Raw genomic sequence first — 13,308 nt, forward strand, 5'->3', positions numbered from 1 at the left:
ACCTTCGGAAGAGCAATCAGTGTTCTTAACCGCTGAGCCATCTCTCCAGCCCAGAGGGGTTTATTTCATACCAACTTCCAGATAACAGTTTGTCACCAAAGGAAATCAGGACAGGAGTTCAAGGCAGGAAGTTGCGGGCAGGCACTGAAGCAGAAGCCATGAGGAATGCTGCTTACTGGCTTGCTCTCCACGACTTGCCCACTTGGCTTTTTTAATACAATGCTGGACCACTTGCCCCGGGGAGGCATCACCCATAGTGGGTGTGGCTCTCCCACATCAATCATTAATCAAGAAATTAATGCCCCACAGATATGCCCACTGGCCCATATGATGGAATTAATTCCTTAACTGTGGCTTTTTCCTAGGTGTTCAGTCTATGTCAAACTGACAAAGACTAACCAGCACACGTGTCCACTCATGAACAGTGAAACCTGGAACTGGCCACATCGCTTCTAGACACCCCAGTCTCCTCATTAATACAATGGAACTAGGGATCTCCTTGATTTTGCTTATTAAACTTTTAAAATATGTCAGGCTGAGGGTGAGAAGTTGCTGAAAATTCATGAAGCCCTCTGTTCAATCCCTAGAACCCCAAGAGGAAAAAATCAGATCTACAGCAAAGGTGTGTCAAGCAGACAGGACTGCCCATGAGTGTCAACAATCATTTCTTTGGAACGGTTTTGTCAAGTGGACACTCACAAAAGCAGAGTTGAGATTCAAGAGTTCTCTTCCGGTTAAAAACAACCCAAATACAACACTTTAAGTGAAGCTCCACCTCCTAATGGTATCGCATCCTTCCGAAACAGTTAACGTCCAAACACATGCATCTAGAGGGAACATTTTATTTTAAAGTACACCCCTGATCAGAAGTGAAGTGACCATTCCTGGATATGCAGGACCATTCTCTACCATCTTGTGAGCCACAGATCTCTTTGAGAATCCAATGGAACCTTTAGACTCTGAGGATTGAAAGTCGGGGAAAGCGCAGACTTTAAAAGAACAGTTGCTTGAAAATTCGGGGCCTCGCACGTCTCCTAAACACCAGCTAAGTAACGCAGCTGCCAAGCCTCAAATACAAAATGAAACTCGGGAAGAAATTCAATTCACATTCTGACAGAATTTTCTGGAGTGAGAAGTCGAAACTATACATGTGGTCATGGGAAGGATCTGTCCCCTGTGTCATTTGCAGGAGAGTAGTGGTGTCCAGTTTTGACTGCTTCCTTTAAATGTGGGCTTTAGTCAGGATGCAGTTCTGACGGAAGCAAAGGCTTGGAAGAATACTCCAGGAAGAAGACGGTCTGATCATGTTAAGATTTTGGAAACCAGCATGTGTTTTAGAAGGTAAGTCATCACCAGGGTTTCAATGGGGGAAGGGTGGTAGAGGACAAGCTGTTAAATTCATTGCTTTGGTCTGAAATAATCAAGGCAGAAATCTGTGTTGGTTGCAGACTACTAAGTAGCTGATAAAATCTGAGGTGAGGCTGAATTGGAGCTAGAAGTGGGGCAGGTCCCAGCTTCTGGGGTGGGGACTAATTAACTCAGCTTTTCAGCCCTGCTGCCTGGGTAAGCCAGCCATGGATTCTGCTCTTATGTTTGCAGGATGTAGAAACCAGAGAGAGAATGGATGGTCTGACTGGTTTAGCAGGGATTCACTGGAGGGCAGGGCTCTTGGACAGCGTGAGATGGGAAAAAAACAATTCTATCCAGCAATGGGGACACTGTTACCAATAAAATAAAATAAAATAATAAAATAAAGAAAAACGAAAAAAGAAAAAAGGCAGGCAGACATCAAAAATAAGATTTGGTCCAAGGGATAGCTTAGTTGGCAAAATGCTTGTTGTACAAGTTTGAAGACCTGATTGATTCTCAGAACATACACACACACACACACACACACACACACACACACACACACACACACGGCGGGGGGGGGGGGGGGGGAGAGCCAGCCAGGTATGGCAGCATCTTTGCATTTTCAAGCAGAGAAGACAAGAGCCCTGTGGCTCACTGGCCCATCAGCCTAGCCTGTGTGGTAAATCCCAGGCCTATGAGAGGTCCCGTCCCCCAGCCAAGGTGTCTAGTACTTGAGAAACTACACCCATGATTATCCTCTGGTGCGTACACACATATCACACATGTACATGTGCACCTCCTGGTGTATACCCTACGCCCCCTCCAAGTACTCAGATGAGTCTGTTTATTTACAGGTTAACTTTGTATGCGTTACTGTCTGAACTGTGCATCTTAGGAGGAGGAGGAGGAGCAGAAGGGCTAAGCACACACCACTGAGAAGGTTGAATGTAGGCTACACAGTGAGACCCTGTCCAGGAACTAATTAAAAATTAAAAACAAGTGAAAATTCAAGTCACCATTTCTTGAATCCCTTGGCCTTTGCTATTTTCTTTCTCGAAGTTTTATATGTGGTGTGTGTATGTGTGTGTGTGTGTGTGTGATTAACTGGTTCTCTATGGGTGATAGCCATTAATGATAGATAACTTGGAAGAGTCTACACGGTACCAGGGCCCACTTGCAGTTCTGATGATTCATACCCAGTGGGTGCTGAAGATTTCAGGATGGCTCGTGCCTGATCATTTTAACTTCACAGAAAGATGAGCTTGCCACTAAATTATTACCCTCCAGCAACAGAATGGAGGCTTTTGCACGGTGATAATTGTGTTTGGTTTTGGTGCTGCACGCCTATAATCCCAGCACTCAGGAGGTGGAGGCAGAACTGTTACCTGATGGCTAGTCTGTGCAGAGAGATGCTTATTTTCTCACTCTCTCCCTGTGTGTGTGTGTGTGTGCTGAATGAATGAATGAATAAAGGAAGGAAGGGAGGGAGGGAGGGAGGGAGAGAGGAAGGGAGGGAGGGAAGGAGGAAGGAAGGAAGGAAGGAAGGAAGGAAGGAAGGAAGGAAGGAAGGAAGGAAGGAAGGAAGAAAGGAAGGGAGGGAGGAAGGAATAACGGATGGGCGAACTTTACATACTATACCGTAAGTATCTCTGTCCTGTCTCTTGCTGTAGTTTTCCTTCTGCCCCCACTTCCCTTTTCCTTCAGTTCCCTGGCTGTGATATTGTTTCTCTTCCTTTTATGTCACACTTCATTATATTTTCTTAATTCCATCCATTCAACGAACTAACACTTCTGAGGCCTTGCACTAAAATGATAACAAAACCAAAACTATAAACTGCGCTTTCTTACATGGACTCTAATGTCTTTCGTCCCTTTTACTGTGCATAAATTGTGGCTCATGAGCTTCTTAGTCCACCAGTGTCCAGAACAACCCCTAATGTGAAATAACTGAATTGATCACAGAGAATATCTTGTGTATTTTATGAATTCATCACCTGTCAATTAAAAAGCCTATGGCCTATGGCTTAGGCAGGAAATGGAGGCAGGACATCCAGGAGGAGAAAGAATTCTGAAATAGAGCCAAGTGGGAGAGTAGCCTCTAAGATGTGACATGACAGATGCATGGTACCTGAGCACTGGTAACCAGCCACGTGGCAGAATGTACGCTAGAATAAATGGGATATTTTAAGTAAAAGCTAATCAGAGAAGAGCCTAGCTATATGGCCAAGGTACTTGTAAATATATTTTGAGTCTGAGTCTTACTTTCTGTGAGCATGGGGCTGAGAGGAAGAACCAGGGCCCTATTTCAACACAGCCCAGCCCAGCATAGCACAGGACAGCACAGCGCTCACTACTGCCTGAGGCTGGGTGTTTCCACAGTGGTGTTCATTCAACTTAGCCAAACTCCCAAGGCCAGAGCTCTGGGAGTCCTGGGAAGGGTGAGAATGAGGACCCAAAATAAAGCCATCAATGAGATTTGACCCGTGTGACAGGGGCCCTCCTATGTGTGTCCCCTAGGAGATCTCCTGACTCTAGTATCATATACTCCACTCCCGGTCTCTATGTACATGCAGGCTGGCGCTTCTCTCTCCTGTAGAGAACTTGATACTTCTCTTCTGGTGGGATGCTATGTCTTGTCATTCATACGGGCTCTGTTTTATTTTCTTTGCAGTATTTTCTGGAAATTTGCCCAAAGTGGCAGCAGACATATGTGGTGAGCAGGAAAACTGCGCCTCTGGCCCCTTGCAACCTGACCAATGTTAGTCTTCTAGACGGTTTATTTCTCTCCCACTTGAACTGTAAGCAAACCATCTTTATTTGCTGTGGTCTCTTATGTATTGACTGACCATTAGGCTGAACGGGGCAAACAGAGAATTCTGTCAGACACTGGAATCTCTTAAGAAGAAAAGACTCGGGCTGGTGATATGGCTCAGTGGGTAAGAGCACCCGACTGCTCTTCCGAAGGTCCAGAGTTCAAATCCCAGCAACCACATACATGGTGGCTCACAACCATCCATAACGAGATCTGGTGTCCTCTTCTGGAGTGTCTGAAGACAGCTACAGTGTACTTACATATAATAAAATAAATCTTTAAAAAAAAAAAAAAAGAAGAAGAAGAAGAAAAGACGCCATAGCTATAATTAGGACTCTGGCGTCTGAAGCAATTACTACTGTCCTTGGCAGCATCCCAAAGACAGCCCCCTGAAAGCTTGGCTGGTCTGAGTGGAAAGTGTGTGTGTGTGTGTGTGATATGTATTGGTGTTTTGCCTGCATGTGTGTCTGTGTGAGAATGTGGGATTCCCTGGCACTGGAGCTAAAGACAGTTGTGAGCTGTCACATGGGTGCTGGGAATTGAACCCGAGTTCTCTGGAAGAGCATCCAGTGCTCTTAACCATTGAACTACCTCTCCAGCCCCTTGAGTGGAGTTTTGATCCCTGGGACTGAAGCTCATTCATCCCGACAGAGTTCCCTTGGGTTTTGGTCAGGTTTTCTCTTTCTATTAAACTCTGGCCAGGACTCAAGCCCAGCTGTCAAGGTATGAGCTCAGGGGCCAAAGAGACGGCTCAGCTGGTAAAGTGCTTGTCTTGCAAGCATGATGACCTAAGTTTGGTCCCCAGCACCCATATGGAAGCCGGGTGCAGCAGCAGACACCTATAATCCTAGGTCTGGGGAAACAGAGTCAGGAGGAGTAGCCTTCAGGTTTGCTGGCCAGCCAATCTGGTCAAAATGGCAAGTTACAAGTTCAATGAAAGACTCTGCCTCAAAAAAGAAAATTAGGTGGAGTGTGATTGAGGAAGACACCCAAAGTCAACCTCTGGTCTCCATTTTCCACAAGCAGGCACCACACATACATGTTTGCATAGACGTGAACAGCACATCCCCATCCCCAACACACACAATGTGAGCTCAGCCTTTCATTCTGGGAGAAACCACCTTGGCTCACATTCCAGGAAATGTCCTGTGGGACTGGCTGCCTGCACAGGCCCCATGGGCTTCATTAGCCTCCTCTTGAGGCAGCCTGTAACCTAGCCAGGCACTCACACACCCGCAAGCTTACTACCTAATGACGGCAGGAAGTTTACAACAGGTTTTAGCTAATGACTTTTAAATCTATCTAACTAAGCAGGTTACTGGCTACAAGAGACTCTCATCAGTGCGTGGCTTCATCCATAGCAACCCAATGAGCCTCAACAATAAACATGTTTATCTTCTAGGTTGCTGCCAATATCATCACCCTCATCTTTGCAAAGCTAAAGATGACACATCTTTTAAAAAAACAAGACAAAACAAAACAAAAGTCGGTTCTAGGTTATAGAAAGTCCACATACAAAATAAATGAATGAAAAACTTATAAGGGGTGGCTATCCTTAGGTGTCTGTTAGAGAGAGCTAATGTTTACTACAGTGCCTGGGTAAAGTATAAATCTAACAGCCACACGAAGAACAGTGAGTGAGTTCACCTAACACAGACCTGAGAAACATGGACCTGAGACCAGGGTTCTTGGTTCCTTTTTTTTTGTTTTGTTTTGTTTTGAGACAGAGTTTCTCTGTGTAGTTCTGGCTGTCCTGGAACTCACTTTGTAGACCAGGCTGGCCTCGTACTCAGAAATCCACCTGCCTCTGCCTCCCGAGTGCTGGGATTAAAGGCGTGCGACACCACACCCGGCTGGTTCTTGGTTCTTTCCCAGGCTCTACTAAGATCCAGGATTTTGAACAGCTTCATAATTATGTCAGAGTATCTTTGGCTCAGTGGGTCTCAGAAGGAGGTAGCCAGACCATCAGACTCAGCTGGGCTCAGCCCCAATGAAAGGCAAGGCACTCAAGTTAAAGTGCAAAGCTGTTTTCAATGTTACTTACCCACTTATCCTGTCTTAGTCAGTGTGCTAGTGCTGTGAAGAGACTCCGTGACCACAGCAACTCTTATAAAAGAAAGCATTTCACTCGGCTTGCTTACACTTTCTGAGGTTTAGTCCAGCCTCATCACGGTGGGAAGAATGGTGGCATACAGGCAGATAAAGAAGTGGCTGAGAAGAGTTCTATGTCCGGATCCCAGGCAGCAGGAAGAGAGAGCCTCTGGAATCTGGCACAGCACGGATGGGTTTTGAACCCAAACCCACCTTCAGTCTCACACTTCCTCCTAAAAGGCCACACCTCCTAATCTTTTAAATAGTGCCATTTCCTAGTGACTAGGCACTGATATATATGAGCCTATGGAGGCCGTTCTTATTCAAGCCACCGTGGTGGTTTGAATCAGCTAAGATAATAAGCGAAGCTCAATACGCTAAGACGATCTGTGGCAAAGCCACTGTGTCTTCCCAGCGGTTCATTCTCAGTTTGAGATTATGGATTGGGGTGCTCTTGTCAGATAGTTCTAACCATGTGAGAAGAGAAAAACACCCCTTTAAAAAAGATTCATTTCGCCGGGCGTGGTGGCGCACGCCTTTAATCCCAGCACTTGGGAGGCAGAGGCAGGCGGATTTCTGAGTTCGAGGCCAGCCTGGTCTACAGAGTGAGTTCCAGGACAGCCAGGACTACACAGAGAAACCCTGTCTCGAAAAACCAAAAAAAAAAAAAAAAAAAAAAAAAAATTCATTTCATCGTTAAGGGTGGTGGTGGTGTGTGTGTGTGTCCACGTGGGTGTGGGGAAAACAGAGGCGTAACATCCTTAGGAGCTGGGGTTTCAGGCAGGTGTGAACTGCCTGAGGAGGTTGCTGGAAACTGAACTCAGGTCCTTTGCAAAAGCAGTACACGTTTTTCACCATGGAGTCATCTCTCCAAAGTGCCATATTTAAAAGAAAGAAATAACAGAGTCAAAATGCCCATAGTAGGAAACCTGTCTGGTGCTCTAGGGTCCTCCACCCCAGTCTAAGATGGTCCCCCCTCCCCGCCCCGCCCTCGCTGCCTCCCTAGGGCTGGAGTGGAGTGTGTACCTTGGTTGTATGCACCTGTGTTGCTACTCATTAGCTTTGCTACTCATTAGCATCATTACTTCTTTCCTTTCTGTAAGATGCTCTGTCCTTATGGTGGTTTGAGTGAAAATGGCTCCCAAAAGGCTTAGCGATTTCAATACTTGGTCTCCAGGGAGTGGCACTATTTGAAAGGATTAGAAGGTGCGGCATTGTTGGAGGAAGTGCATCACTGGCAGTGGGCTTTGAGGTTTCAAAAAGCTCACTCTGAGCCCAGCTTCCTGCTGCCTGCGGATCTGGATGTCGAGCCCACAGTTACTTGTCCAGCACCATGTCTGCCTGTGTGCTGCCATGCTTCTGCTGCTGCTGATAATGGACTAAACCTCTGAATCTGTAAGCAAGCCCCAGTAAAATTTTGCTTTTATAAGAGTTGCTGTGATCATGATGTCTCTTCACAGCAACAGATCACTGGCCATCACAGTCATTATGAAGCCTGCATAAGATAAGGCTCAGTAGACCAGCACCTGTTGCTGTAAATTTAGAGCTGTGTCATCCTGCCATCCAGCTACCTAGCACCAGCAGCTTATGTCATCACCCACTGCCACCAGGTACAGTACATTTCCATTGCTACTAATAGTTGCATAGCAACACACACATCCATTAAAAGGTCCCTCTGGATATCATGGCTCTCTCTCATTCTTTCTGTATCCCTGTCTGTCTGTCTCTCTCATTTGCCCATTCCGAGATGGCCTTTGCTCTCCCCTAATAAACCTCCTAGGTTAGTTATAGCTGTTGTGGTGTGGCAGGATCTTTAGTAAACTTTGACCTCAACCTGCTGCTCTATCCTAATACCTGCCACTTGGTTATTAGTTGTTATAATGTGGATATAAAATGCCCCATAAGCTCATATTTTGAGCACCGTTCTCCAGCTGGTGGCACCAACTGGAAACTTTGGGAGACTGCCTACCTGGAAGAAGTAGGTCAGTGGGAAGAAGCCTTTGAAGGCCCAGCCCCCAATCCCTGACAGCCAGGAGGTAAGCTGCGTCTGGCATATTCTCTGAGGACATGGTGTGAGCTGTTTCTCCAGATTGTCCCAGATTGATAACTCCAAAACCATGAGTTAAACAACTCCCTCTTCATACAGTTGTTTCTGCAGGCGTTTGGTCACAGTGAGGAGAAAGCTAACACACTGATACAAGCCAGCCAGTATTCCTGAACTCTGAGCTGGCCCTGCTAATCCCTGCCAGAGCCCTGTGACTTCTCCCCTGGGAGTGTGGAATTGGCATAAATTTAGTCTCTGTGGGTGGCTGGAGCCCTAGCAGATTTCAGTACTTTGCTTTAAGACCTGAGGAACACAGGACACCCTTCAAAGAGAGGAATAAAGAGCTTCAGTGGGAGGGGTCCATGTCATCTGCATTCCACACCAAGTCCTCTATTGCTGCCATTTCTGGGCTGAGCCTGCGGGCATTCCTACTCCTTGTTTCTATGAGACACCATCTGTTTATTTAACCAGCACCCACTGGACTATCTCCAGGGCCCTAGAACCTCAGCTGATACACTTTCACCTACAGGAAAGACACTCTCTGCTTAAGAAAAAAAAAAGAAAAGAAAAAAAAGGAGGCTGGGCAGTGGTGGTGCACGCCTTTAATCCCAGCACTTGGGAGGCAGAGGCAGGCAGATTTCTGAGTTCGAGGCTGGCTGGTCTACAGAGTGAGTTCCAGTACAGCCAGAGCTACACAGAGAAACCCTGTCTCGAAAAAAAACAAAGCAAAACAAAAGAAAAAAAGGAAGGTGAAGACTGTGTACTGTGTGTGTGTATGTGTACTGTGTGTGTATGTGTACTGTGTGTGTACTGTGTACTCTGTGTGTTTGTGCATACTGTGTGTGTGTATGTGTATGTGTGTGTACTGTGTGTGTGTGTATGTGTACTGTGTGGGTATGTGTACTGTGTGTGTGTGTGTGCGTGTGTGTAGTGGAATGAGTTAAAAGTCACCCATGCTGACTGACTTCCTTATTTTCTTTCCTAGGATTTGATTATTTTTGATCCAGAGTCATATGGAATTAGACACAGCAGATGTTTTTCTTTTCCTGATCAACAAGTACTTTTAGGGTAACATGTAAGTAACACAGGCTGAATCGTTATCAACATGGGTCTCTACTTCAGGAAAGGAAGGACTGACAGGAGGCTCTAGATTAAAATATATAATAAGGATTACTTTATTTCCCCTAGAGATTTTTCTCAAAGCTAGCCATGGTTTTTACTTCAATGAAATTAAATAAGTTTTTAGCAAAGGCTAGGCGTAGGAAGAAGGAACTATTATAAGATTTAAGTATTAATATGAAAACAGAGACAAATTTTCATCTCGCTTTGTTCTAATTATGTTCCTATTCACTGTGATAAAGACCATGATCTATGGGGAGGCAAGGGTTTATTTCATCGTATACTTCAGGTAACAGATCAGTTCTGAGGGAAGTCAGGGCAGGAACCTGGAGGCAGGAACTGGAGCAGAGACCATGAAGAAGCTCTGCTTATTGGCTTGTTCTCCAGGGCTTGCTCAGCAATTCAGAACCTGTGGCCCAGTGGAGGTACTGCCCACAGTGGGCTGGGCCTCCCACACCAATCATTAATCAAGACAATGCCCCATAGAGTTGCCCACAGGCCAGTCTGAAGAGTCATTTTTCTCAATTGAAGTTCCTTTTCCCAAAGGATCCTAGCTTGGGTGGAGTTCAAAAAACAAAACAAAACAAAACAACTGCTACAATACCCTCCCTCACACCCACTCAGCAGTCACCAAGTTAACAACATATAAAGTCTTCTTTTGTTCTAGATAACAAAACCCTGGGGACCCAAGAACTTATTCTAGGTGCTCTGCACCCTGGACATCTAGCAGTTCTGTTGAGACGACAGTAGAGGCCTCTGGATTTGTGGCTTATGCCACTTTGCACTACATTTCTTGAAAGAATAGTGGGACCAGACTGCAAAGATACTCTCTAAAACCAGAGAGCAGCGTTGGAGGCTTCAACATTTGGCCTTTTGTCTCAGTTGCTGGGGCCCTGCCTCCGCAGATGCCCATGGGGCAGATATAGGGGTGGGGCAGAGGAACACAGGCCTCTCTGTACACCCTGTAGGTCCATCAATAGCAGCCTAGGCCTGGAATGTTCCCTGTGAAATGAGGTGGGTATACTTGTACACAGTGGCATTATGAAAAGAGCACTTACCTGGGTTGAAATAAAAAATAATATTTAATAAATCCTGGTCTCCCCATGTGATGGCGTTCTTATACTTCTGGTAGAGTGGGAGCAGCATCTCCTCCCAAGTCAGGCCTGCTGGAATCAGGCTATTCTGGAGGAGACAGAATCATGAAAGCAAGTGAGACAAAAGCAAGTTTGCCTTGTTCTGTGAAAACAGGCATGACTTTCCTTTATCCTAAAGACAAAGCAAATGCAGGCATGGTCCTGCTACCCTGGTCACAGATCCCAGCAAAGCAAAGCTGTGGGTAGTGTTGGTATTCTGTCTGGACTCCACCCCCAGTTACCTGGCTGTTGCCAGGTAGGTCTGACCCACTATAAAAGGAGCTGCTTGCCCCCTCCTCTCTTTCTTACTCTCTTACTCTTGCCTCTCTCTCTTGCCTCTTGCCCTCTTGCTCCTCCCCCCCCCCCGCCCCCCGCTCCTCATTCCCTTCCCCCTCTCTCTCCACATGGTCATGGCCAGCCTCTACTTCTCTACTCTCTGCCTCTACTACTCTCTTAACTCCCCTCCCCATGCCCTGAATAAATATTATTCTATTCTATACCTTCTTGTGGCTGGTCCCTGGGGGGGGGGGAAGGGATGCCTTGGCATGGGCTTGCCGAGGCACCCCCTACCCCCACACTTCACCACACTCCCATAGAACATACTTGTATACCTCTTTATCTTTTTATAATCACAACTGGTAGAGTTGGGGTGGGGGAATGTACCTATGAATGCAGAGTAGACCAAAAAGTGGAGAAAGTCTATGGGTTTCTTATCTTTTCCCCTTTTATTTTAAAGCTTGTTTATTATTTGTGTGTGTGTGTGTGTGTGTGTGTGTGTGTGTGTGTATGTGTGGCGCCATGTGCCATGGGGTGCATGTGGAGGTCCTGGAGGACAGCTTTGTAAAGTTAGTTTTCTCCTGCCTTTATGTGGGTTACAGAGATGGAACTCAGGGCATCAGGATTGTGTTGTCAGATGGACCTCCCCACACCCCCACCTTACCTGTTGGGCCATCTCATCAGTCTTTTCTTTCCTTTCCTTTCCTTTTCTTTCCTTTCCTTTCCTTTCCTTTCCTTTCCTTTCCTTTCCTTTCCTTTCCTTTCCTTTCCTTTCCTTTCCTTTCCTTTCCTTTCCTTTCCTTTTCTTTTCTTTGGTGTGTGGGATGTGTGAGATTTCCCGTGGTATGTGTGTGTGTGTGTTTGTGTGCATGCAAGTACACGTGTATCACAGCACACACACGGGAATGAGAGGACAGCCTTCTGACAGCTGGCCCTGCCTTTTCGACCTTGTTTGAGACGCAGTCTCTTTGCTGCTGATTCCAGGCTAGCTGATTGATAACTTCTAGCACTGCTCCTGTCTGGGCCTTTAGTGTGCTGGGGTTGCAGGTCACTGTGCAGGGTGATGGTGTCCAGTTTTACAGGGGTTCTAGAGCTCTGAACTCCAGCCATCAGTTTGGTAACACATACATTTTTACCCACCGAGTCTTCTCTTCAGGTCAAGCCTGTGATTTCTAAAAACTTGCTGAAATTATACCACTTTCTTAGCTCTATTCATTAAAAAATTATCTTAGAACTATTTTGTATCTGAAGAAACAAAACAGTGATCACAGAGTCAAGGCATTTAATGGGGAAACCATTTTTCTTTTCTTATTCCTTCATTTAATTAACAAATTTTGGTATGTCTTGCACTATATCCCAGGCTGGCCTTCAATGTGGGGTCCCTGCATTTACCCCCCAAATGCTGTGGTTATAGGTGTGTGCCACCATATCTGTCCTATTCTTATTTCAGAAAAATTATTATTTTTTTTAAAAAAAGATTCATTTATTATTATACATAAGTACACTGTAGCTGACTTCAGATGTGCCAGAAGATCTCATTATGGGTGAGATCATCTGGCATCAGATCTCATTATGGGTGGTTGTGAGCCACCATGTGGTTGCTGGGATTTGAACTCAGGACCTTCGGAAGAGCAGTCAGTGCTCTTATCTGCTGAGCCATCTCACCAGCCCCCAGAAAAATTATTTTCAAACTAAAAATAACATACTCACTATATTCAACTAGTACATTAAGATTAAAAGTTACAAAGTGGATTTTTTTCTGCTGCCCTTTCTAGATTGTATTCCTACTTTTCACAAAAGCTTCTACAATGAACAATTAAAGGTCTCTCAGGCATTTTTCTGGAAATTTCTAAGGCATAAAAGTATGATTATTTTTTTCTTCACTTGATAGTTTTGGAAATTGTATTATTGATAGTATTATACAGAATGGCCTGTTTTTAATTTCTTTTTTAATTTATGTGTGTGGGTGGGTGTGTGGTGGTTTGAAAATGCTTGGCCCATGGAAAATGCTACTATTAGGAGGTGTGGCCTTGTGGGAATAGGTGTGGCCTTGCTGGTGGAAGTGTGTCACTGTGAGGGCAGGCTTTGAGGGCTCCTAGTGCTCACAGACACCTGTAGAAGAGTATCTCCTGGGTGCCTTCAGATCAAGATGTAGAACTCTCAGCTCCTCCAGCACCATGTCTGCCTGCATGGTGCCGTGCTTCCCACCATGATCATAATGGACTGAATGTCTGAACCTATAAGCTGGTCTTAATTAAATGTTGTCCTTTATAAGAGTTGCTTTGGTCATGGTGTCTCTTCACAGCAATGAAACACTAAGACAGAGTGTTTTGTGTGCATGGATGTCTGTGCACCACATGTGTGCCAGGTGCCCATGAAGGCTAGAAGAGAATCCTCTGGTTACAGATGGTCATAAGCTGCCATGTGAGTGCTGGTTCTTTTAATACGGAGACCCTGGCCTATTCTTTTTCATTTTTCAT

At 45.5% G+C, this 13,308-nt stretch overlaps 1 protein-coding gene across 1 annotated transcript in view; it reads right to left on the reverse strand.

The window, feature by feature from the left end:
- Window positions 1-13,308, reverse strand: part of Gxylt2 (glucoside xylosyltransferase 2) — a 97,030-nt gene that overhangs the window by 13,171 nt on the left and 70,551 nt on the right. Inside the window, exon 5 of the mRNA XM_021165390.2 lies at window positions 10,478-10,601. Within this exon, the coding sequence (XP_021021049.1) occupies window positions 10,478-10,601 (124 nt within the window). The remainder of the gene's footprint in view (window positions 1-10,477; window positions 10,602-13,308) is intronic.

Source organism: Mus caroli, unplaced genomic scaffold, assembly GCF_978045245.1.
Source record: "Mus caroli unplaced genomic scaffold, Mus_caroli_1 scaffold_7, whole genome shotgun sequence".
Classification (NCBI taxonomy): Eukaryota; Metazoa; Chordata; class Mammalia; order Rodentia; family Muridae; genus Mus; species Mus caroli.